Consider the following 25,766-nt stretch of genomic DNA (forward strand, 5'->3'; position numbering starts at 1 on the left):
GTAATTTAGCTGTGAGGGTACTTCGGAGATGTCTGCCAGAGGATGAGTCACATCTTAACAGTGTCCATTTCTCTCTGGTGACTAGGCAACCAACTTTAAACAACCAGCTCATAAGTAGGCTTTTAAATTACGGACATCTCCATTGGGGCAGATATAAATCCAATCGTGATCTTTTATGTAAAGAGGTTTGGTTAACAGTATGGTGACAGTCACCTGCAGAATTCTAGCAGAGACACGAGGGAACCTATCCTTAGGTCATAAGTACAAGTTAAGAATATATGTACTGTGCTGAAATGGCAGTGCAGTCATGCTTGCACGTACACCAAGAATGATTGGGATATCATAATGATTGCACCTGACCAATGAAGACAGCATTGATGCACTCTGGAAAAAAAAATTCAAGGTATCTGGAAAATCTGCGAGCCCAGTCAACTGGGAAGCAAATTGAAGAGAATTAGTTTGTTATTATCTTATTTTTATGTCAAGCTAACCATTGCAAAAGGCTGTTTATACTCTTACAAAGTATTTCCTCAAACAAAACCGAAACAAAACAATCTGTTGTGTTAAAATTACATTGGAGGTTATAACTACAGGTTGAAAATACACGTGCAGTGAGTTTATTTGTTGGGTGGTTTTCACACAATCTCTTTTGTTTGCTAAATGTGTTTCTTTAATCAAGATAAAGACAGAATCTCAGCACAAATTTTAACCTCTTGTTTTGGTTCTAGTTGTATAGAATTTGAAGCATACTAAGGATAAAGCAGATAAGATAGGGATAACAATGTCATTTCCCCTTAAGAACACTGCTGTTTGCTTTCAATTTTTTGGTATCTGAAAACAGCAAAGTCTTGAATACAGGTAATGAATATATTTAAATTATTCAGAACAAAATAATTATTTGCTGTCAAGTTATAACCATTAGGCAAAATAATTTCCAACATAATCTTTCTTCTACACCAATCTGCCTGCTGTTTTTTCCATTTGCTTTCCTTTTTTTAGTGTTAATCAAGTACGGTGATTTTAAATATCTCAGTAGTGGAGTGTATGTTTCTTTGTCATGTAAAATGTTGGAGGGCTTCTATATTTGGTTTACCTAATATAAAAGAGTAACTACAGCTACTTCCTTTTTCTAAAAAGTGTACAATTTTGGAGGGACATGAGGAAAGGGTAGGGGAAGTTGGGCTTTATGCAGCGGTGGGAAGAGGTTAGGACACTTCATGTGAAGGACTAGTAGTAAGCCATGATGTTAAGAAGCTGGAAACATGCAAGCACACTTTTTTCTGCAGCATGCTAATTTCCAGCATACTCCATTGCCTCTGCCTAGTGTTGTGCCTCATACGATATGGTGGATGAAGTTGCAGGTGTAAACTTAACTACAGTGTCCTTCTGTGGTGACTTTTTAGAACCTAAATTATTCTGGAGGCTCATCTGTTTGGGGAAGGTAGCCCTTTGATGTACAGTGCTGAAGCTGGGATATGAGATCATCATATCTTCATTGAATAAACAAAGTTGGTTTGCTTCCTTAAGCACTAGAAACTCACCACATGTCTGTAACAAAAATGGTGTAAAAAGTTACTTTATACTTTGTCAGAGTTTGGGGGTTTTAAAATAATATATATCAAGTTCTGCATATGAACCAGCTAAAGAGGAAGTTCTTTGGAAATACTTGACATTAAGATGAGTATGACACTAAACCAGACTGAATCACAAGACCTATTTTAACTACAAATGTCTCCATTCTGGGTTTATTGGAAATATGCAAATAGGCATCTCTTTCTCACTGGATAAAACTTCTTGAAAATTTGTTAAAACTGATCACAGCGTTTAAAGTTTCTTATGCTTCCATCTAATTGATTTATAAACATAGTAGTAAGTCAAGGGAGAGAAGAACGGGAGTGGCACTGAAATCCTAACAGATGTGGAGGTAACAAGGTAGATTGCCAGTGTACACTTGGTGCTCTTCACCGCTGAGTCTGGCTTTCCATCTCTTTATACTGATGAAGAATTGAAGTTTCACGTTTGCTCTGACCAGTTACTGGTCCGCAGTAAGTTTCTTGGCAGCTATATGCAGAAGATATACCTATCTTCTGCTAGTGTCACACAGTTTTGTCTTGTTCCTTCACCAGGTGCTTTGCATTTTAGGTTTTACTGTGGACTTTATAGTCAGACTTTTTGACTTCCTGCACTGTGAGCACAGAAGTCCACACGTTTGGGTTATGCAATGAGTTTCTGTTTAAGGTAGGACAAGGAGGAACCAAGACACTAGTCTGCTGTTGAGGAGCAGCAAGGAGAGAGAAGACAACCCAATGCAGCTGGTGCATTGGCTATAGACCAAGCATGCTACTCCAATGAGCTCAGTAAAGCTAGGAAGGCAGGTGGGAGTCATGCATATGAGTCTCACATGCTATGCTAAGTGCCATTCTCCATTTTAGCAGTGTTCATAAACTTTTAGCCTTATAAAGCCTTTTCTTCTGATTAAATGCTCTGGAATGACTTGCTCTCTTACAAGTACCTGAAAGAAGGTTGTAACAAGGTGGATGTCGGTCTCTTACCAAATAGGACAAGAGGAAACAGCCTCAAGTTGTGCCAGGGGAGGTTTAGATTGGGTATTAGGAAAAATTTCTTCACCGAAAGGGTTGTCAAGCACTGGAACAGGCTGCCCAGGGAAGCAGCTGAGTCACCATCCCTGGAGGTATTTAAAAGATGTGTAGATGTGGCACTTAGGGACATGGTTTAGTGGTGGACTTGGCAGTGTTAGGTTAACAGTTGGACTCAATTATCTTAAAGGTCTTTTCCAGCCTGAATGATTCTTTGATTCTATAAGTAGCTGTCTCTAATTAAAAATATATTCTCTACTTAAAAATATATGAGAATTCTTTTACTGATGCAGCTACTAGCTGATGCTTGCAGTACACTTTCCCTTCTGAGACAAAAAAGTCCCAAACTACTGACACTAAAGACATGCTGCTGCTCTCTTTGCTGTATGTTCTATCTTGAGTTGATAAGAGAATGATTCTGTTTGTGGTTAATGTGTTCAGACACGTGTCAAGATTTGTCATGCGTTCAGGGAGATGTAGATTTTCCTATCGCCACTTGCTCTGTTTTGTTCTTGTGACTTTTTGAACCTGTTCAAGGTTTAGGGTGCCTTGAAAACATTAGACCTTAACAAAGGACTGTAGGTGATAAGAGGGAACAGAGATCAGTAGCTGGAAGGGACATTTCGAAGAAGTGAGGATATACCGGTATGATGTTGAACAAAGTATTTTGAGCAAGAGTGCTTCCTCTGCCAGGTTACACCTGTGCAACCAGGAATGCAGAATCCCTTGGACCAATAAGAGGGGGGCCTGGCTCTGTAGCCTAGTGATGGGAGGTGGGAGAAAGGAAGATAATTTGTAGGTTCTGGTGCTGCTTTTGCATTTTGTATCTAAGAAATCATCATAATAATTATCAAAATCATCATCAAAATAATAATATATTAAATGTATACATAATATTTGCAACCTAGTTCAATAATTCTTGCTCCCAAGAAAGTGAGCTTTCCGGCAGCCCTACAGTCTAGGTTTTCTCAAGTGAGAAGCCTATCTATGTAATTCTTGGAACCAGACAGTTGGCTTCTGAGGGACCTTCTTGCTGGGTAGATGCTTCAAGTACTACACGCAGAAGTGATATGAATTTTCCTCCTCATTCTTCAGCAGTTATAGATCTATCTTAGTTACCAGTTGACGTGCACAAGTTTTGGTTGTGGGCTTGCAGTCATCTGGAACAGTTTCACTAGAGCTGATGAAAGAATTTCTGAAGTGATGAAGCTTCTGTTCCGGTGCCCTGTCATTCCTGGAGTCCAGTCAGGACCTTTCTTTGAATACGGAACATTTAGTTAAAAACAGCCTTCATTATGATGCTAGTGATTATGGCTTTCCTATTATCCCATCCTATTTACCTCCTTCCTCGTAGCATGGGAAGAGCGAAGGGGTTAAGGGTAGTTTAAAATATTCTTTCTCATTTTAGAATGGTACCCTGTGTTTGGTGTTATAACCAACCCTGACGGCAGTCCCAAAAGGAAAGTAGAATAAAATGAAAATCAGTGCTTCCCAAAGCGGAGTGTTTTCTCATTATCTCACTAGATAATTAACAGTAACTTTGTAAATAATCTGAAAAATATCCCGCTTCCAAAGAATGTTGCATTTTCCTGTACTGTCTTCCTTTGTATATGGGGCAATGCATTTGTTATGTTTATAAAAATAGCCCAGAAAGTGGAGAACCCAAAATGAAGTGCCCAAAAACTCCAGAAATGGAATTTCTACATTGCTTCTAGCATAATTGCATTGTGTGGGTATGTTTACAGTTTTGAGTTCGTATCTCTTCCTGTTCATTTCACTCTGTTGTCATAGCATAATTCTTCTGACATAAGAGACAATGAATAGTCACGAATACTGAAACATGGCATGAAGTAGAAACCAGGCTTGGAGTTTGTGTAAGAACTTTGGCCTTCCTGCTGGACCACTTTGGGCTCAAGTGCTAGGCCTTCATTATGGGATTTAAAAAGACGATGGAGTGATGACTGTAGGTCATTTATGGGGCACATGGATTTCTTTTGCTTCTTTTGAACCTGAAATGAGATCAAGCCCCAAAGCAAGCACAAATGTGAATGCAGAAAATTGGTATTTTTTTTATAGGTGGGAGAAGGGCATCACAAAAGGTGGCTTTTTCAGTACGACAGTTTTTAATTGAACTGGGTTTTTGCAACTTTTTTTTTTTTCTTCTAGAAGGTAGATGGGATCCTTTTGGAATAAGGCTGTACATATTCTTAGATTTAACTTCAAATCACCTGTTTTGCTTTTATTTTTACTAGAAGGGAGACACTTGGGTGGTCAGGACAGAAGCCTTAAGGGGGTTGTTTTCTTAAGGAGTGTTTAAAATGTTTCACCATCCTCAAGGGCAGCTTTAATCTTCTGAGGTCAGCACACAGCATACCCTGACCAGTTCCTTTACTAGAAATGAGAATTTTGTTGAATTTTGACCTGTTTGAGAAAGGGTCATTTAGTTTGAGCTTAAATTCTGAAATAAACAAAGAACCCCAAGCACCTTTATGAGTCACAGGCAATGCAGTACACAGATTTTAGAAAGTAATAGTCTGTAGTTGTGAGGAAGTTGGAGGTAAAGAAATCCCCTATTCTTTCTCTGATTCTTGACTGAGAACTCTGGGTAAGTACAATAAAAAGTGCTTCAAAAAACAGAAAGACCAACTGCTGTCTGCAGCTAAACACAAAGAAAATTTGGTGTATGAAAGTTTTTTGGAATTTTTTTTTAACATTTCATTTTTGCTTTTAGGTTTCTGGTATTTGCTACAATAGCAGTATATTAAAAGTTCATCGAATTCTTTGTGTACCCAGCTGGGTAGCAAAGATATTTTCTTGGACTCTTGAACCAATCTTCTCATCTGCGGAACCAACAAATGAAGTTCGAGTGGGAATGGGGGCAACAGTTGATATCCAGAGGCAGCAGAGAATGGAGTTATTGGATCGTCAAATCATGATGTCTCAGGTTGCCCAGATGAGGCGGCAGAGGCAGCAGCAGGTATTGGTATGCATTCTGTAAGGATTATATTGGTATGGGTTCCTGTTTCTTAAAAATAATGTATTGCTTTATTCTTCTCCATTTGTCTTTTCATACACTTGCACTGCTAATAGCCATTTAAATATTTTATGTAGCTTAATATGTTAAAACTGCTTCACAAAGCGTAAGCAGAATGTCAGACAGTCCTGTAAGGGTATTAGTACTTGTGGCATTCTTTTACCAAAAAGGAAGCTGAAAGTTAAAGTGGTTGCTTCTTGGTGGTCTTTAGTAATAGCCATTGTGGAAAGTTAGGAAATCAAAATGTTCCTGACTCTTCTGAGTATTTTTATTGTTAGCATCCTTTTCAGACAGGTTGAAAACTGTCTACATAACTCCTCTGTTTGCAGATAATGTACATTGAATAAAGCTTGTTTCTTTTTAAAAAGTGCACAAATTAAATTCTCTAACTTTCTTACAGAGGTCAACCACAGGGGCTTTCGGTTTGCCATGTTTAATGCTTTTATTTCCTTTTGAATGGAATAGCAGAGCCCTTTTACTTTCTCTGCTTCAGTCAAACAAGCAAATGCAGATATTCACGTACTTTCCGTTGTAGGGCAGTCAAACAAGGCATGTGATGTCTCAATTCACTTTTTCCTGTGTCTTAGATATATGTGTTACTACTCTGTCAAACCTAGCAGGCAACATAGGCCTTGCATTGCTTTATGTGAATGCATGTTGCTCATAATTTAAGTTACAATTTGAGGTCTTTGCTGAGTTCCCTCTGTCTGAAACGTAGCTCTGTATACACAAGTTCTTGTGTTTGAGGTAGCTTAGTGCAAGGAGGTATAGCTGTGTTACCGTTAGTATGTTGCCAGAATTAGAGGTGTGGTGGCATAAAGCTTTGGCCGACAACTTGGGTGTGAATCTTTGTTTCCAGTCCCTGATAATGTAATTCTGTTTTCCTTGATTTCTTTACATTTCAATCTGATTCAATTGTTCCTCAAGTGGAAAGATCCCAATCTACTTTTCTCTATTCCCATGAGAACAACAGTTTAACCAGTTTTAATGTAAGAACTGAACTAGAAATTACTCATTTCGTGAACGTCGCTGTTGTAATAGTAAATGTGTTGAAAGTGTATGTTGGGCTACATGCTGCTGGGCAGAGTGTAGCCAAGTTTCTTCAGACAGGAGGAAGAAGCCAGTTCCAGTTTTGAAAAACTATCTTGGTAATACATCTTTACTTGCAGAAAGCGGTAAATAAGTTCAGAACAGTAAAAAGATAAAAGAGGAGTTGATAACATTCTCTTCTCATCTTGTCCTTTCCTTAGGCTATGAACAATGAAAATGGAAAAAGTCTTTTCATGTTTGACTTCAAACAGAGTTCTTTAAAAAGGGGAAGGGTTTAAGTAAAATAAATGGACGTTGTTTGAACATCAGTATGATGCTTCCCTTTACAAGTTGCTGAAACACTTTCAAGTTACCTTCATGTTTAGCCTTTAATATGAGCGCAGCGTTTAGTTAACTGATAGTGCTAATCTGAGAAACCAGCAATCAGAAGGTGATGGGATCAATGTATGAATGTTTCGCAGAGACTCTTTAGAAAAGGTATGTCATGAAACTTTTGACCAGCCTTTTTTTTGACTCACAGAATTTACTGGCCATCAACTAAATCACAAAAAGCATCATTCACAAATATTGAGACATAGTGGTAAAAATTAAAAGCAGGCTAATTTCAGTCTCAAAATAATATTTTAAAAAATGAAAAATATTTAGTCTCTAATTAATTAATATCATATAATTAATTGTGTATAAATTATTATATGTAAATATAAAATATATATTATAAAATATATATTATAAAATATATATTATAAAATATATATTATAAAATGTGATTATGTAATTAATAATTTTATTAATAATTTACTATTTTAAAATAATATTTAAAAATTGCTGTATTTGGGCAATACTTTTGCATTTAGAGGCTTGGAAGGGTATAATTTGAAGACCACGGAGTTGAAGAGATCATGTTACAGATGGAATTTAGATTAGAATTTTTTATCTTTTCTTTTTTTTTTTCTGCTGTTCACTGAGCGCTTTTATTCAAAGCAGAATTCACTTTGGATCCTATAAAAAAAAAAAAAAAACAACCACCAAAAAAAACAACAGCAAACACCAACCACCCCAGAATTTCTTTGCTGGCTTTACCTTTCCCAGTCTTTCTCTAGCTGACATGTTCAGATCTGAAGGAGCCTGAAGCATGGAGCTGTGAGTGTGAGTGCTGGGTTGTCAGACACCCATAATTTCGAGGAGCAGGCTGAGTGTGTGGGAGAATTTAAACAAAACCCACCAACTTAATTACTTGATATACCTCATTTTGGTGTTTAAATGTTCAGTGGTACTGTGTGTAAATATGTTGTTAGAAACTGAAAAACTTATCTTACATTGCTAGTTTCTCAGGGGAGTGTGGTTACTTGGTGACTGATTTTTGTCTTGGTTTCTAGTTGCTGTGGATACAGCCCTTAAACAGATGGTAGTGTACATATTGAAAACGTCCCGTTCTTTTTTTTCTTCCACAAATAATCCTGAGAAATGATGAACTTGTCACAAATGGAGAATTACTGAGCATCACCTTCATGCGCCTTTTGAGGCAGTAGAATAAAATGTGTGCCACATGTATTCATTCCCTAAAAAATACCAGCTTGCTATTTTGTTTCTGCTTTTAAAACTTTAGTTTCTTAGTTCTTTTCTTTCCCACTCTTTTGTCTGTCCTCTTCTCTAATTTAAATAATTTATCCTAATTTTCTTTTTTCCCAATTATCTGATCTCTTTTTTTCTATCACTTTCATGTTTTTATTCCCCACTGTGCCATTTTCCTCCCACATTTTCATCATCTCTTCCCCTTCACCTCCATTGTTTCCCATACTTTATGTTTGCTTTTGTAACAAAATCCTTCTTTGCTTTGGGGAAGTTCTCTCCCATCACATCTCACCACCAGTAATCATTTGCTGATGCATCATGAAGCTCATAGGATTTTAGGGATGGATGCCTTTTGCATTTTTCTCGTTCAGACAAGATGTAGTTGAGGTCTTCGGGTGCTATTTTATTCTTTCGATATTGTAATACCAATGAACAGTTTGGTCTTCTCTCCTGAATTTTCTATTTCTTGATCTCTTTCATTTCTCAGCATTTTTCTAAAGTTTATCTTTCTGTAACCCAAATGAAAGCCCTGGTGGGAAAAGGGAAGCTGCATCTGTCCACCAGTGTGGTAGCAGGGAGTCAACTTGACTTTCACTTCCTATTGAGAAGGGAGGCTGGCAGATAACCAAATTGCAAATACAGGAGGAGTCATGCCCAAGTTGTCACTAAAGATGGATATGTGGAAGGTGGAAAGTTGCAGAAAAGGTAGTCAGCACCTTCTGTTGGCAACTAAATACCGCCTCTCCTTTGAATGCTCGTCCCTGCGCCCATTCAGGAGGGACAGTGTATGAACCTCAATCCCTTCATCTTGAAAAAGTGCCTTTTGTATCCACAGAACATTTATTCCTTCATTCATGCTGAGCATGTTAAAGACACCATATTACCTGCTTTTTGGTTTCTCTTAAGTTTCTTGTCTCAGAAAAGAGCTTCACGGCTTGCTCCAGACTGTGTGATAAGCCTACAGCTATATATGAAAATATTCATTTCACTACCTCTTTTCTGCCCTATCTTCTGCTTTAAGCTTCTTTTGTCCTTTCCCTCCTGTCCTTTTGTTCATCTATTCCAGCTGCCATTATTTTTCGGTGAGGCCAGACTCCTTTGGTTCGTATTACATGGCATCTCTGTACGAGATTCTACTGCTTGCAAGGACCAGATTTCTTCTATAACAATGTGACTTCCTCTAATTGTTCATTTGTTAGCTGTCTTTCTCCTGGGACACTGGAGAGATGCTCTGTGGGTAGGCACACTGAGAGTCTTTATTGTTACGGGGAGTCTCATATCCTGAGAAATATGCAAGCTTCACATTTTGTCAACTAAGGACTGTGAGACTAGGCTGCTGATTTACCTTCTGGTTGTATCTAAGCAGTAAACTCCTGACCTTGGGAAAAAATAGATTAATGGAGCAAAGACTTTCTTGACACAAGAATTCCTCCTCAGGAATGTTATCCTCATTCATGATGGTAGAAAAAAAATCCCTCAGTGAATATACTCCCAGAGCATCCATTTCTGCTTTCTCCAAGAAGTGTAAGAATTAGACCTGAGCATATTCTTTAGCTTTCCCACTGGCACTGAGGGATAACAATTTGACAAAGTTGTCTTGAATAACTTCACACGTTTGAGTACCAAGTCCTTCAACAGACATTTTGAACTGTGAAGACCTTCTGCAACCTTTATACATTGCTGTGTCCATATAAACTCTTGCTCTCTTAGCCAGAACTTTGGATGGAAGCAGGTTGTTTGTATTGTTTCACAGATGTATGTATTATTGTCGGGAAGGAATCTACCAGGCTGCTTTACCTCAATGAATGGGTGAGATTTTCAGCCAAGTGTTAGGCAAAGTCTTTTTCTCTAATTAGGTTTCCATTCCAATTAGTCTATGTTACCTAAGGCTACTTTGGGTTTTTGTGATGTAATTGAATAGAAACTGCCTTTAGCAGTGTTGCCATAAATTTCAAAGACAACTATACTTAGGGTACCAATGGGATAAAATGATTCTTTGAACTCAGACTCCTGACGTGTGTGTACAAGATTTGACATCATATTTTTAAATAATTCTGTTAACTAAGTGATTTATGAGTTTTTTCAGCCCATGAATGAAGCATGTATGCAGTGGCTAAATTTACATTCAGTATTCCTTCATTCTTGCTTTCCCCTGCATGCTGATGTACATTTGTGAATACGCACCAAGCCTTTTTTGAAATTACAGGCAGCTTCCATTTTTGTAGAGAAAACAGTATCTTCTTGCACAGACTGCAGGGAGTCTTTAATTCATCCTTTGCTTTGTGTCACTCTTCTGGCATTTTCTCTGTAATTTTTTAATAGTGTTTTCTTTGTGCTGAGAATAAGCCTGGTTTTATTTCAAAAAGGGAGTTTTACTCTTGAAGGTTGTGAGTATAAAAACTGCATATACTGCTGATCTTGGCATGAGTGAACTCTTTGGTTTTTTACTGTTTCATTTCAATAACGTATTTGCAGCAGTTAATAACGCACTGCTATTTAGATATTTCTGTTTTCTTTTTCTGAATAACTTTTTTCATGGATTCTAGGTGTGAAATTAAAAATGTTGAATTTCCAGGGTGCTGATCCAAGTAGTGAACAATTTATGACTATTTCTTCTACAGACTACCACTTTATTTTTGTCTCTTTTTCACGGAAATTGGCAATTCCACAAGCTGGCAGACACTAGTAGTACTACTAGAATAAACTGTATGTGTCTCATTAGCAGCCAGATGTCACCGTCACAAGGCTGCCTGCCTCTAACTCCTACTCCTCGGTAGCGCCCCGCTCACACGTTCAACTATCTTTTTTTTTCTTGGACCGGAGTTACGAAATTCTCTTTCCATCTGACTGGGCTTTTGAGCTACAGCCTTAGAATTCGGTTTAATATTTGTAATCAATCTCCCTAGAGAAGCAGTGGTTGATACAGTGGCTGGACAGCTTCCTAAAGCAACATACTGTTTTATTTCAAAGCAAATATTTTTTTGAGAAATAGTGTATGTTTATTCTCCTATGTGATTGTTCTATATCTTTTTCCTCTGATAATTTAACTTGAGACAGTTCCCCTTAAAGAGTGCCTGGCTTATAAATCTCCCCAGGCATTTCCAGAGTATTTAATTCTCCGTTGTGTGATCAATTCCTGTTTACAGAAGGCAAGTTTCTTTTTAGCTGTACCTGTCCCTTCATTTCTAGCTTTGAACAGGGGGCAAATAAGGCATCCACTTTGGGGGTGGTTACTTACTGGATTCCAGGGCTTCTGTTGTCCTTCCTGTCCACACTGAGAGAATCTGGACGGGCCATTTCTTCTTCCTAGTATCATCTTCCCTGGTACGTAGTAAACAAGAAGCAGGTAGTTCATGTAGTAAGTGGTCCATCTTAGTATTTAGGTTTTCTGATTAGGACTCTGATGCTAGCACATAACAACTGCAGGCCGGTTTCACCAATTGTTCCTTAATGCACTACCCTGAGACGCAAAATGGATACTAAAGTTTTGCCAAGCAGCGCTGCAGGCGTGGCACCTTGTATGTTGGCTTTGGGATGTCAGTAAATGGAAGCCCCTCCTATTTGCCACCTAAGACAGAACTTGATTTTTTTAACATCCCAAAATGGGATGCTGATCTGTTTTTTTCCCCCCCTGCATCATCATAGACCAACCCTTTATATACTCAAATACATGCTTATGCTAGTATATTGGAGAATTTGGTTTTGAGGTTTTTTGTGCCCAGAGTTTTATCGTAGCTTGCCAAATCAAAACAATTTTAGAACTCTAATTTCTCACTTTTGTTTTGGCCTCTACTTATTCCTTATTACTTTTTGAAAGCATTCATGCACAAGAGGTGGATGAAGGACTATCTGTCTAAACATCATGCTTTAGTAACAGTCCAGTGTTACCAGTCAGCATTCAAAGTGCTATGTAGTAAGGATTAGAATTGTCTGCTTTTTGTGTAAAATGTCTAAAACAGAGCTAACATTATTTCCTTAAGTATAGACTCTGTGTTCAAGCTGGTGGACCTGCCTTCAGCGTTTGGCACGCTGGACCCCACCCCCACCTGATTATCTCACTCAGCAAGTGTTGAATGCCAAACATAAGAACAGCTCCAAATCATGTCATTCCTTTAAAATTCAGCTGGCGATTATGATTGACAGCTTCACCTCTCACAAGGCACTCATTTAAAAAGATTAATTTTTAATAATGGGAACTGACTTTTCTATATATACCTGAGATTTCTGTGGGGAAAACTGACAAGCTCCACTGCCAATAGTATGACATAGGTGGGTGTTTTCAGCTGATGTAGCCATGACCATGTCTGTGATGTCACAGCACCAGCAAGAGCTCAGTTTGGATGAAGAACAGCTGACACAAGTAAGGGAAGCATGCAAGTTTGGAAAAGGAAGTGCTTTGAAAAGGCAGTTGAAGACCTGTCTCTAACTGTCTAGAGAAGATCCAAATCTCCATTCGTTATTGCAAACAAAGTCTGAGGGACCTGCTCAACACCTCCCCGATGCTGGACGAATGAATAACATCAGTTCTCAAAAATGCCATCTTTCAGCTTCTGCTTGATATGAAATGTTTCTTTCTTCTTGGCATAGCGATCCATCACTTCATGGCTGAATTATTGCATCACAGCAGTAATAAAAAGTGGATGTTACTATGATGAACAGCTTGGTACAGAATAGGTATTTACCCTTACTGTAACAGTTTAAATGCAGAGTAGCCTGACTCTGTCCGTGTTCTGAGCTAATCACCAGTTTGGGGAGTACCTACACAGCTCTTCACTTACTGCCAGCCAGTCATGTGTCTGAGTCAAATTACGGCACCCTTTCCTGTTGTGTGTGACAAGCAGCGCTCTACAAGGTCAAGTGCTAGGGCATGCATGAGTGTGCAAGGAAGCACACTCAACTCTCTGCACCTCCTTTGAATGCAGTTGAAGAAGCAGCCATTCCCACCTTGCCTCCAAGGAGCAGATGTGCCTGCCCGTTGGCATTTCTGGCTTCTGCTGCTATGAAGGCATCATGCCTGTGTTGAAATCCCTTCCATTGTTTCTCAGGCAGCTTCAGAGGCCAGATTAAGGTGCTCCTCCTAGATTTCAAAGGAAATAGCTGATCAGGCTTCAGAAAAGACCACATGCAGATTTCTGAACTTCTGTGACACATGAGCTCCTCTGGGACAATGCAGACGTCAAAGTTCAGGATGCAGCAACTAGGAGTCAGACAGAGCCTCTTAGCTAAAGAGACTTGTCTGTAGGTTAAATTTCCAGAGGAAATTGGAGTATCATTAGAAATTCCTGGAGTGCTTTCCTTGGTGAAAAATTCTTTCCATCATTAAGAACGATACTCAGAACACTAATACTGTTAAATTTCTACCCTCTTTCAAAAGAAGGGAGTTATTAAAAGAAAAAAAAAAAGGGGGGGGGGGGGGCAAAAAATAAAAAAAAAAGGGGGGGTGCAAAGGCAAAAAAACAGAAGTTTTGTCCTCACAAAAAGAGGCAGGCTAGACATTCAAATGGAAATTTCACCCTTGTCATTGATTTTTCTTACACAGTGTTCAGGGTAGCAGGTATCGTTGCGTTATTCATGGCTGTGCCTTTTTCCTAATTTCTATCATCAGTATGTGTACTTTGAAGTCAATAATTTGTAGAAAAATTTATGCCTGAAAAGCAAGTCAGTGTTTCTTGCTTTCAGTATGTGTTTTAAAATTCTTATATGAAAGAAGACAATATTGATGTCTGTACCAAGTAATTGCTCCTATACAGAGTAGCAAATTTTAAAATGTTACTTTAAAAGATGAAATGCAAAGCAATTTCCTTTTTCTTTTTTTTTTTTTCTCTCTGTGGTTGTTATGTTAAGTAAAGGTGAACAGGACAGATATCAGGAGGTGCTTCCTGTTTGTGCAAACAGATGGCAAGCTGGCATTAGCCATATATATGAGATAACATTATCAGAATATCTTAACCACATGCGTCACTTTCAAGAGGACTTTTTAGAAAGCATTTTCTTTAATTTTTTTTAATTAATCTAATTAAAATATGTGCAGATGTGACAGCTGCTTAACTGGTTATTTGTTAATTGTCCGTAATACAGCATTTTTAATTGTCAAGCTTTGGATAAGAAGTGTTTTCACAAAATATGCCATAGCAGGTATGTATATGGGAAACAGGTAGAGCTGCTTTTCAAAAAGAGAGGAAGGAGATTACCTGAAAAGAAGTGGCATGTCTGGGGTTTTAGCAGACTGTACAATCAGAGACATTTGCTAGCTCTAAGTATCTCTTCCTTATTCCGTAGGAAAGGAGGATACTCCTTTCCTTGTAAATAGCATTGTCCCAGACACCATAAAAAAACAACCAACCCAACCCAAAACGAAAAAAGACATCAAGGATGTGACCTCATAAGGCACAACTTCAGTACGTAAAGCCCTGGCAGCTATCCAAGAATAAGTCATCAATATGGCATTTCCTTACAGCCTTTTCTGCGATGAAGACCTGCTATTTTGTTTTCCCATTCGCTAAATCCAGTCTGTTCTTAAATCTCTTTCTTTGTTTGTTCTCTTCTTGTAACAGAAATTCCAGCATCACCAGCATTCTCCTAATCCACTTCTAGTAGTAATTTATCAGAGACCAATAAAATGGTCTTCTTGGTATGATTGTCTCCTATCAGGCAGTAACAAATACTTGCAATCAACTGATTAACTCAGTCTTTGCCTGCTAAACTAAAGGAAACTGGATTTGGAAAGCAAAGTATGAGGTCTACAAAATAATTTCTGTGAGGCAAGGCAGAGTATTGCTCTAGAAATCTTCTTCTGCACATGTTTTAACTGGAATTTGCAATATTTACTTCATTTAAGACATTTTTGCTGTTTGCTCTGGGTCAAACTAAAATTCATAGATCTTCGTATTATTCTGCTGTGACAGTTAAAGTTGTCTTAAAGTCTTCACACAGTCACCATCCACACTGGAAATCCATAGCCTTGATCTCCGTCTTCTGTGGATCTAAGACATTAGCTGCACTTCCTAATTTTTCCGTACCTTTACTCGGGGATTGGCCACAGTACCAGTCCCATAGCTCCAGCTGCAGTTCCCTGAGTCTCTGCTCTTTGGAGCCTGACTGTGTGCATGTCCATCATGTAATTAGAGGCAAGTCTGTGAGGGGAAACAATTTTTTTGCAGGTAAGATAAAGAAGCTTAATGTGCCTGGGTTTGGTGCAGTTTGTAAAGTAATACACGGATGAGAAGTGGACCGTGATGTTGGGATTAATCCTAAACACTACTGTTCACATACCATTAAGAGTTTCAGCCTTTAATACTGATTGTTGTTGTATGTTGGATAGTCTTACTTCATTAATGTAGTTAAGAACTGATGGGTTATGATTGTCACGGTTTCCAAAGGTAACTGAAATACTCTGAGGGCAATCGCAGAAGATCTTTTCACAGCTATTTTGGTCTAATTTGTTATTATCTAGTCTATTATTTCTGGGAAAGGATTAGCAGTTTTCGCATGGAACTTCTCTGAATACATCAGTCCACATCTGTAGTTATCAAAATATTTGCTGTAAACCTTCAAAACTAAATAGTTATCTTTGTAAGGAATCTGCATTTTTTTCTTGAAAGTAACGAATTTTGTGTACATTAATTTGAAATGTATTGTAAATTTAGGGTAAGGAAGTGGACAAGTCTCTTTGTAGTGTTAGGTGACAGCACGCAGAACAGGGAAGATGCAAAACCAAGCTGGAATAGGTGCAGCTCAGTATTGAAGCTGAGGGCACAGCTGGAAAGGTATGTTTATTTCAGTCTTCAGATCTACTGGAATACTGCTAAATAAATTTACTGTAGTTTTTATGTTTCATATACATGATTCTGTATGACTTCTGGTGCCTCAAAGGAATGTGTCATAGTCCTGTTGGCAATTTTCAATACGCCAATTTAATGTGAATGACCCATGGAATCGTTATTTTCTACTCCTCAGTTTTTTTCAAAAGAATAAAAACAGGCAAAGCAGCATTAGTGCAGTATTCTTGCTGAGCTATAGAGCTTAGTAGACTTTCAGAAACTGGAAGTTAATGAATTAAAATTCAACATAGTTCTGAGTTAGAGGAAATTGTAGAAGGGGAAGTACAGGACGTGATTTTCCAAGACCCTGGTGTAGTGCAGTGGTGTCAGTAGGAGGTCTGAAATCCCTCTCTGGGTTTAAACCACAAACCAGTTCTCCTTTTTACTACACTACACTGTTTGGCTAATGCAAGGCTTATACTGTATCCTTTGGTTGAAACCTCATGGATTTAAGCAAGTATTTTATACAGTATGCAAGACAGAAATACAGATAGGCAATCATTTTTTAAATTCAGAATCACTCACAGTGGAAACTGTCTTGAAAATGGGTGATGACTCCTAGCTAGTGCACATTTTCACAAGTTAAAATGCACTTTAGTATAGAAGGGACTGGAACACTTCACAAGGTAGCCTTTCAAATCTCCAAATGGTTTTTAAGTGTACTGTTGCACTGCCCCCTGTGGTGTCTGGGCTGGTTGGGTCTCCTCTGGAGAGCAAGGAAGAAAACAAAGGAAAGGGCAGGAAAACTAAATAAACAATTTTTTTTTTTGGGGGGGTGGGGGTGGACAGCGGGTCTGGGAGCAGGTTTAGCTGATGGTGATCTGATTGAGCAGAGAACATTTTAATGCTCTAGGGGTACATAAAGTCAGGAAGAGCCCTTGCTGAGAGAAGAAAGGAAAAAAACTCTTTAAGAGGAAGGTCTTCTGAGAAGCAACATTATAGAACTAAAATAGAGCAACTAGAGGAAGGAAGTCCTGTCCTATATATACAGAAAGGGAGGGGGATCTTCTCCATAGTAACAAAGGGAGCAGGGGAGGAAGAAAAGGACAACACAAACTGCTAAAGATGTTTTAACAAATTGTATAGAAGAGAGAGATGTGGGGTTTGCTCTTTTTCCCTGCTTGTAGGGCCTGTGGTTTTGGTGTGATACAAAATCCCTTAAAAAAAAAAAAAGTTTGTTTAAGCTAATAAAATGAGGATTAATTATTTCTGGACAATTATAAAGCTTGTACTTTAGTATTTGTACTTTATATTCTAGCTGTCTTATTACTAGAGTTGAAGCTTGGTTGTTAAAAGAAAGTTTCAGTTCTGTGATTTACACCATCTGTATGTTACTGCTGTGTATTTGTATTACTACTATGCAGTTACAAAATGTTTTGGTGCTGGAATACAGCCAGATTTTGCAATGGTATTTAACATGCGGAAGTTAGGTGAGGTGATCTGTCTGTAACAGTCACGTCGGTGTCACAGAAGTAATGACCTGAGTAGAAATCACAGGTATCCTGAAGGTTGGACTTGTTCTGAGTTCCCTCGTGTGGTTTTGCTGATGCACTGAGAATTCATTTTTGCTCCACACACCCCCCCACCCCCCCCAGTTATTTCTCTGGGTAACTCCAGCAGCAGTCTTGCAAAGCATTTGCAGGACCCGCTGTTGCACCTCTTGCCAGGCAAATCCTTATCAGTAAAGACAGTGGTCTTTAAGCCTCAGAAGTCTAGCACTGTAGTAAACCAGATCTTTCACAGTGGATGTGAAACATCCTTTCCTCCTCATGTTAGCACTTTTCCAAACTTCAGTTTGCAGTGATTACTTCTAATAAATAACTAGTAAAGCAGTAACCAATTTTTACTTCATAAGAGACTGCAGCAGTTTTTTGTAGTTTCAATTATGAATATGTTACTCAAAACATTTGCCTTTCGTATTACATGGGATGAATGATCCTTTTGTTTAAGAATATCTATAGTTCTTTTTGCAAACACTGACAGTGGTGTCTGGTTTCAGGGTGGGATGATTAACTGGAATAGACTGTTTCCTCCTTTACGTCATAGACATAATGTGAATTACCAAGATCATCACCCGTCTGAACAAGACACACCTCCACCTACCGAGGTTTCTGAAGAGCAGGTAAACATTTTTCTGTTTCAAAATGGCATTAAAAAACTGGTTAGGAATTAAGTCTACTAATTTTTTATCATCTGTTGACACAGTTTCTTAAACGTTCTCTATATCTGATATTCTGATTTGTGCTGCTAACGGTCGCAATACAGAGACAGCAAATTGTCATTACCATCCAAACCAGAGTTACAGATCAACTCTGCAGTTTCTGCTTTTTTGTGTAGCTGCTTGTCTTTCGTATTTAAAAGACAGTTGAGACTGTTTGAGATGGTTTCACAAATGTTTCAGAGAAGGAAGAATGATAATTTGATTTCATTATTTGTTTCCTATTCAGTCACATATTTTTTTGGAAATGAGAGTGTTATGCCAGCTGTGATCTAAAACTTGGATGTTTCCCTCAATAATGTGGCTGACTGATTTCACATGTTGATGCCACAGAGAAGTTTGTCTTTTCTGTCAAGTATAGATTTAGACTTACCGTAGATGTAGAGATTTAGACTTTTGTTAGCTTTATTCTGAAAAGACAGGATGATTTTCTAGGAAATGTTAAGGATTTTAAGATTAGTCCTATTTCTGTATTTAGGATTTATTGCATGCAGGGAAGTTCTCCAGGTTGTAGCCTATCTGAAGTCAGCTGCATTAGCCGTTTTATAGTCTGAGGTCTCAGCTACCCTTGAACAAGAGTAGGTTTCAAGGGTGAATCTTTCTTTTCCTTTTTCCTTTTTTTAGGGACTTGATAGCACCATGCTGTTATTTTTAGTTAGTTTAAAATGAACTTGTTCCAAACAGAAATCTTTGCTAAGAGCTCATTTCTAGTTTTGATTCAAGGTTAGATTATGTTCACAATGTTCAAAACTTTAATTGCGCTAGTGGTTTTGTCTGCAAACCTGCTGGGCTACATCCAAAAATGGAGGGGGGAAAAAAAAGAGAAAAAAAAAAAATGAAAAAGAGAAACTCTTAAGAACCAATGAACACTTGAGACCAGAAACTTAGTTTTGGTCAGCCTGGAAGCCTACTTGGTGCCAAGTATGGAGTGGACCAAAAGGTTTCCCTGCTGCGTAGGTTTGTTTACTTGTTTTATTGAAAAAATACTGCTTATGCGAACTTTTATTGTTGGGCTGGAGCTAATGGAATAGTTACTAGTCTGACTTATGCTGGATTCTTACCCAAAGCCTTTAGGCCAAGATTTAGGAAGGCAGTATACACTTGTATTTTCTCATGCGTTGAAGTCGTAGAGCTCACCTGATTGTTGTCATTTGCAATGTTGTCTAGTTACCCTGCAAAGAAAGAAGTAATATAAGCACCTTGAATTTCCCAGAACTGTGCTAATAACTGCATGAGCAGAAATGCAAAGTTTTCCTCTGTTCTTCAGATTAAAATTTGCAAGCCTTTGCAACACTTTTGGTACAAAACTCTGCATTTCTTATGGGTTTTTTAGCACCTTAAATTACAGTTACTAGTATACTTCTCTGTTTCCTGGAGCTGGATTCAGTTCCTGTGGTTAATATATACTCAGATGAAAAGAGCTTTTCCTTGTTACAATCTATTCCTTGTGATAATCACTGGATATTTCTGTAAACGAGAAAATGAGCATTCCATCCACCGCTTCTTAAGGTTAGAATTCATGGCAACTGGAGTAAAAACCTTTCTTCTGAAACTTATTTCTGTGGTTAGCTTCTATTCCACTGCTTGCCCTTTTTCTCATAAAACCCACAATCTTAGATGAAAAATCAGAGGAAACTTTCTAAAGTTACAGGTTACGAAATACAGTTTGAAGTTACACTATTGTTGCAGAGGTGTTGAAAGTAAAAATTCGATTCTCTTTCTACAAGAAGGTGAGAAACTGACATTGGCTGGTAAGGGAGGAAAAAGGAGGAAAGGCACAAAAAACGATCAGTACTGTATTTGATATTCAGACAACCAAGGCAGCCGTTTTCAAACCTTTTGTAATGGTGTATTTAGATTAAGAAAAGGAGGACCCCCACCTCCGGGCGTATTTGGCAGCAGTGTATTTCTCAGCAAACTGCCAAAGCAGAGAAGATTAAAAATACTGAAAGTTGTGGAGGTGTCTTAGAGGAAGGGGAGGTTGCCTTAAATAGCACCTTTCTTTTAAAAGGCCTTTAAAGTACTTTCAGTGCTAATGCACATTGCTCTTGCACCCTGGGAAGATTCCTCCTGAGACGTAAACAGCCTCTGCTGCATTCCTGCTCAGCTTCGTTCTGCTGCTGCAGGCTCCATACAAGCAGACAGCTCCTGTAGCCCCGGCCTTCCAGGTTCAGGAGCTGTGGTGTCTGGTCACAGGGCCCTTTGGAACAGCGTGGGGAATGCTTTATGCTGTCAGCAGCCACAGTTAATTTTACACACTGCTCCCCCCACCCCCACCCCGTTTTGCCCCTCTCTGGAAGATTAACTATAAAAGCGAATGAGTTATATTGTGACTTTCAGTCATACCTGATTGAGAATTGTAGATTGGAATTTAACCATAAATTAGATTTGAGTATACATACATTGCTTTTTACATGTGGTAGTTTGGATACCTGTTAGCACAGAGCAAAAAGGTTAGGTGCCAAGTACATGATATTATAGAGAGGGATGGCCAAGTGGCTATTGATTACCAAAATCACTTTCTTAATGTGCCCTTTTCCAGGTAATTCCTCCATCAAATTTCATTGACTTACGCCGTTTTGAGATTAGGTAGAATCCTTCCAAAATTTTTACTTTAAGTGTATTGTACTGCCACTGTTTTAGAGCTAACTTTCAGGTTTATTTTAAAAACCACCTAGTATGAATAGTTTTGAGTGTTTTCATGCCCTCTGGAGAAATAGGTCTGTTCAAGGAAAGCTAGGATGTCTAGAACAGGTTTTCGCATCTGCTGTAAAATTCTGTATTTTGGTCAGCGTTGGGTTCTTGAGGTCCTGTTCCTGTCAAGAGCACCAAGCCCCAGGGTCAGATTGTAGTTGTCACATGTGTAGCCATACTTTCTATTTTACTGTTCTTTCGAAACTGGACTGGCTAGGAAAACGCAGGTGTGGCATTTTCAGCAAATGGTTGATTTTGAATAAAGTATTAGAAAGCAGTCATTTCTGTGGCAGTGTTTTCAAGCATGCTGTCCCAGGTACATCTTTGTGGTGGTGCTCAGCCATGCTTGCTTATGCTCTGGAAAGGTACACTTTTGAACAGTGTGATCCGGGGAAAAGTGATGTCTGGTACTGCTAACATGACTAATGCGTACACAGTGTGAATAAAACGCTGGTTATAAAATGGTGTTATATTATTTCTTTTCCAGGTTGCACGACTTATGGAAATGGGCTTTTCCAGGGGCGATGCTCTAGAAGCTCTGAGGGCTTCAAATAATGACTTAAATGTAGCCACTAATTTTCTACTGCAGCACTGATGTTTTTCTGTGTGAAGGAACTCGCTCAATGGGTTGTACACATGTGAAAGAGGATCAAAGCCACCTGCTGGACAGACTCACAAAGGTCGTCCCTGCAAGAGCATCAGAAAAGAGAAACTGGCTCCGTGTGACTGGTGATACAAAGCGATGTTAACGAATGATGAATGACGTGAACTCTTCCCCAGCCTTCAGATCACTTGGTGGTTTCTAGTCTGGTTATCCTTTTCAAAGTAACTTTAGTTTCTACTTATTACTGGATATCACCTATATTTGTTTTTAAAATAAAGTAGGTGGTTTTTTCTTGTAAGTCCTTGTTAGACATGTTATCATACTTAATGACTAGGAAAATAAGCTACAACAACGACAACTTGATTTACCTATCAAGAAAAATTATATTTTCTTCATTTACCAGTCTAATTTCTCTAGCTTACATGTTATTTTACAGTACTTGATTTTTGGTTACAGTAATACGAGGTTTAAAGATCGCTTTGTTTTCAACTCAGTAGAGGGTTGTGGGACTATTATGTCATTCTTGGAAAGTTTTATTAATGCCTGTAATATTTTATTTCTTTAATTCCTTTTTAAAATAAAAGTTGTCTTTCAGCACATAATGCACAGATAGGGTGAGAGAAAATTCATGTGCATATTGCAAGCTATGGTAAGTGACCGCTGTACATTTAAATTTTTACAAACTGAGTGAATTGCTATTCAGATACAGGTCATGAAGATACTCACTGGAAGCAATAAGGATGGATCAAATGATACAGTAAGGTCAGAACTGAAATGATTGGAAGGGACTTCCACGTCTAATTCAGACACTTCTGTAACAAGGGATATATGCTCAGTGTCCTATGTGCTGGTTTCTTTTTTTGAGCTGGCTACATACTGTCTTAAAAGAAAATGATAAAAAGCTAACTTTTATATATAATAGTTCTAGTTTTCTACTGTCAAAGATGTGGATGACCCTGCATTTTCTGAATCCTCACTGTCTGAAGCAACTTACTGGTGATCACAGGCTGGAATAATTAACCTTAAGGGCAGTTCAGGTTTAACACAGGAGTTAACAGGACGGTAATGTCAAGGTCGTACAGTATTGGTTTTGAAGTTTAGATTGCTAAGTAAGTTTGCTCAGCTTGACTCTCAGAAGCCTTTAGTATTAGCACCTTCAGAGTTTCAGATGGTAGGGTGGAGAGAGGTGAACATCTCTATAAAACCGAGCTGAAGTAATACAAGTTTCCAAACTGCGACTCCGTGAAAACAATCTGCACATGTATCTCAAAGCATTTAATGTATGTTTCTGTATGTACTTGTGTTTGTATATTGTGTGTATATGTGTCTATTTATATACACACAGGCATATTTAATACATACATACATTTAGAGTAAGATATAGGTCATTGGAAGCATAACAAAGGCACTAGCAAGCGCAGAGGGGAGGAGATGAAAGAATACAGGGGAGAGGAGGATCTTTAGGAAATCCAAATGAACATGTGTGTTCCAAAGTACAGATCTGCGCAGTCTCACTCAGCCTGGAAAATATGCCAGGCAATTATAGGACAGATCTAGGGAGAGAGGGAGATAAGTTTTATTTTTTAATTGACTGAAAACTGAAAAAAGTCCTTCAGGCATACAGGTCCTTATCCAGAAGTAACAGCAGATTTGTGCAGCTTTTGGCACGTGACGTAATTTTTAATAAAGTCAATGTCTGGATGGGGTTTTTTTTAGTATTTTCCAGTGGGTGAAATAAGGAATTTTTTGAATCACTGTGTGTTTTTCCTGGGCTTTGGTCAGCCTCCTTCAGGGTTTGGCTTGCTGCTATGATCACAGTATTTAAGCAGGGTCTGCTTTTTAATTGAAAGGTTTTGTTTGTGTGAAGCTGAGCGGCTCTCTGTGTGTGTACACTGGGGACATTTCTGTACCCAGAGAACTCTGGAAACCTGCTGTCTTACAAAGCAAAGGGCAAATGTAAGGGGAAAAGCACTACAATAATTTGTATATGCAAACTAGTTAAATATTTTGAAACATACACAGGTTTTAATTTTGAAATGTACAGATTCTTCCTTCACAAATATTTTATCAAAAGTAACAATAAAGACGAGTGAATTACTTCAGAAGTCAAATTCTGTCTGTAGGTAATAAAGGTCCACCTAGCCCAGGGTAAATTAAACATGCCCTGTTCTAGGGACAAGCACAAAGAGCTTTTATTCCTTGGAATTTTAAGTGGCATCTGGAACATATAAGTGGATATTCTCCACATCTGAATCCTTTCTTACTATTATCTGTACAAGGGGTATCCAAATGTCACAGTTGTGTGGAAAACCCCATTTAGCTGGGCATTTCACAAAACATGGTCAGTCGTAAGGGGTAAAATTCAGGTCTTGGTGACGTCAGTTGAAAACTCCCCTTGATATCTGTGAGAATAGTTTCCAGGGTTGTGATTTCCAATTAAAAAAAATGAAGTGGTAAAGGGAAGGGTCTCAGATGCCGTTGAGTGCAGTTCCTGTTTCATGCAAGAAGTACAGAAGAAAAATTCACACACTAGAGCTGGAAAACAACTCTGTTTCCACTTGATGGTAAAACTTTCACAGACCATTTCTGGGAATGTGAGGAACGTGTTCTTCACAGCCTACGCAATGTTTGTCCAATACGGTTTTGAGTATCTCATCACACAGTTGCTATTTCGTGTGTGACACAATGAGATTTTTTTTTTTAGGCAACAAGAGAATGCAGAATACTTTTCTATGGAGAAGATTTAAGTCCCTGGGAAATTCACATTGGTTTTAGTAAAGCCGAGATTTGGTCTTTTGAAAGAAAAGTAGCTAACATTTCTCTACTAAACTGGGAATGTTGTCTTTTGAGACAACATCGGAGTAATTTATTGGGGACTTTCCTAGATGGTTATGTGGTACTTTGAAATACACGCACAGTGAGGTTTGTATTTGTGGAAATCTGCCTGATAAGGCACCAGGTTCTCAAGCCTTAACTTTTTGCTAAGATGCAGGAGGATTGGGCTCCGTACCTACCAAAACTATTCTCCTCTCTCAAAACAAGCGCTGGCAGTTGCCCGCTACTTAGTGAGCGCCTGGACTGTCGCAGCTGGTTCATGTACCAACCTGTGCTGTCCAGCGCTTGTTGGTGCCTTTGTGAACATGTGATGGAGAAAAGGGTTCGTTATTTTTGTCTGAAACAGAAGAACAAGCAAGCAAAATGTAATCACAAGGTACTAGGGAAAGGGCAACATTTGTGGCTTTCCTGTTTGTGTGTGTGTATGTATATATATGCATCTATGTGCCTGTATGCATATGTATATATACAGAGAAAGAATGAGAATATTTATGTATCGGTTTGATGAATTTAACTGGAGCTAAGAGTTTGTTGAAGAAAATTAAAAGTCTGTATTCAAAGTCTCCCATCTCTCAAACACGTGTGTATCTGGAGTATCTATGCAGTTGCCAAGGCACCCGAATTTGAAAACACTCAGAATGACAACTTTCATGTTGTAGGGGAACTGCATCTGAGGATAAAGAAGTGCACAGTATTCATCTGAACTATTCGAGGTTTTTGATAAGTGCAATTAATCTCCTGCATGTGTTTTTCCACAAGAAGAACCTAAGTGAGATTAGCCTTCTTTAACTGGGTAGCCATAGTAATAAGTATTTTATATAAATGAGTATAAATGCTATTTTATTAGCAGTCACATGAACACACAAGCACTATATGTGTTTATATATATGCATGTGTGTGTGTATCTATATGTATATGCTTACTTAAAATATACTGGGCTTGGCTTAATTTTTAGTAAGATTGCATTCCTCCTGTTTCCATATATAAAGGGATGCTTTGACCATAGGAAGTCCACTCATCATTGAAATTCAAAGAGGGTATGTGCCACCGATAGTTTTTGGTCCACATAGAAGAAAAGAAACGAATGATGGGAGCAGAGGAACAGTATGACCTGATGAATGGGTGTGGCTGTTGAGAATCTCAACAAATCGATAGTTCAGCTGGTGGCATTTGATTTTTTTGAAAGGAGAGTTGTAAGAGGAAACAAAAAGTTAGCTGGGCTTACACATGTTTGTAGGGGATTTTTTTTCTAAACCTGAATGGTAGCATGGGAGAAAGCAGGAATATACAGACTTTAAAAAATGGGTGGAAGAATTCCAGGACCGTGGCCTTTTGACCAAAG

The 25,766-nt window shown here is 38.4% G+C and overlaps 1 protein-coding gene across 2 annotated transcripts in view; it reads left to right on the forward strand.

Moving 5' to 3' along the window:
- UBAC2 (UBA domain containing 2) overlaps positions 1–24,987 on the forward strand; it is a 101,122-nt gene extending 76,135 nt beyond the window's left edge. Inside the window, exons 7-9 of one of the 2 annotated variants that reach the window (XM_037376365.1) lie at positions 5,329–5,580; positions 18,073–18,195; positions 21,473–24,987. In XM_037376365.1, coding sequence (XP_037232262.1) covers positions 5,329–5,580; positions 18,073–18,195; positions 21,473–21,580 — 483 coding nt within the window. In that variant the 3' untranslated portion in view covers positions 21,581–24,987. The remainder of the gene's footprint in view (positions 1–5,328; positions 5,581–18,072; positions 18,196–21,472) is intronic. The other variant, XM_037376366.1, reaches the window with a different exon arrangement.
- The last annotated feature ends 779 nt before the right edge of the window (positions 24,988–25,766 follow it).

The sequence above is a fragment of the Falco rusticolus genome, chromosome 2 (assembly GCF_015220075.1).
Source record: "Falco rusticolus isolate bFalRus1 chromosome 2, bFalRus1.pri, whole genome shotgun sequence".
Lineage (NCBI taxonomy): Eukaryota > Metazoa > Chordata > Aves > Falconiformes > Falconidae > Falco > Falco rusticolus.